The following is a 924-nucleotide window of genomic DNA, read 5'->3' on the forward strand; positions in this document are numbered from 1 at the left end:
GCAAAAGAGACATAAACTAGTGATGAGAACTTCCCAGTACTGCTGTATGATCCCAGTGGATCCCAGTCTGCAGGTCTTACCCTGATCCCGCTGCAGGACCTGGCAGCTGAAGCCCGTCTTTCCCAGCTCGCGGTTGATCTGGAGCCAGCGCTGCTGGGGGAAGATGGTGCTGAGATCTCGGAGGAAGCTCTCCATGCCCTCCTGGCCCTCTTTGGGTAAACTCCACGATCCCAGCACCGACAGCTCCGCCCCGCTCTGGGCCTCCATCTGGGAGGAGACGAGGGAGAGGAAGGACGGACAAAGACTGAAGCATCAAGAAGAGCACTTTCAAAACAGCAGAGAAGCTGTTCACAAAGTCAGCAGATATTAATCTTTGAGCAAAAGTGGATGTTTGGATCTGAAATGTCACATCGATACCGAGAGGCTACGGTGGACCCTGATCAGGACCCGAGGGACACGGCGGTCTGTCCGGCGCGGCACTGACCTGCTGGACGTACTGCTTGACCTGTCCGGGGATGAACGGGTAGTGGATGACCGCCAGCACCACGGCCGACTCGTGACCCGAGATCCAGCGGCCGACCAGCAGGCCGCTGTCCGCCCGGTTGCAGCACTGCGGGAAGAAGACCTTGAGCACCATGACGTCCCTGAAGCTCGGCTTCAGCCTCCAGCGGCTCTGAGGGTCTGAGAAAGAGAAGCGCAGGCGACGTGAAGCGGAGTGAGAGCAGATACTACAGAATCTACTAAACGGCTTTAGGGAGTTAAATGTCATATTTTTGTTAACAGACATTTAAATAAAACGAGATGTCAGGCAAACAAACAAACTTGACTGTATAAAATGACTGAAATGAAGAATATCTACACGTCTGAGTAACCTTTGAAAACAATCTGTTTAAATGATATAAGTGAACTTCCTCCAGAACTGAA

At 52.7% G+C, this 924-nt stretch overlaps 1 protein-coding gene across 1 annotated transcript in view; it reads right to left on the reverse strand.

Annotated features, from left to right (window-relative positions):
- The window catches only part of pigq (phosphatidylinositol glycan anchor biosynthesis, class Q), a gene marked incomplete at its 5' end in the record, with an annotated part of 17,885 nt that extends 17,248 nt beyond the window's left edge, over nucleotides 1–637 (reverse strand). The window contains 2 exons of the mRNA XM_079233650.1: nucleotides 81–267; nucleotides 485–637. Of these exons, the coding sequence (XP_079089776.1) occupies nucleotides 81–267; nucleotides 485–637 (340 nt within the window). The remainder of the gene's footprint in view (nucleotides 1–80; nucleotides 268–484) is intronic.
- Nucleotides 638–924: the final 287 nt, after the last annotated feature.

This window comes from Taurulus bubalis, assembly GCF_910589615.1.
Source record: "Taurulus bubalis genome assembly, chromosome: 17".
In the NCBI taxonomy this organism is placed as follows: Eukaryota; Metazoa; Chordata; class Actinopteri; order Perciformes; family Cottidae; genus Taurulus; species Taurulus bubalis.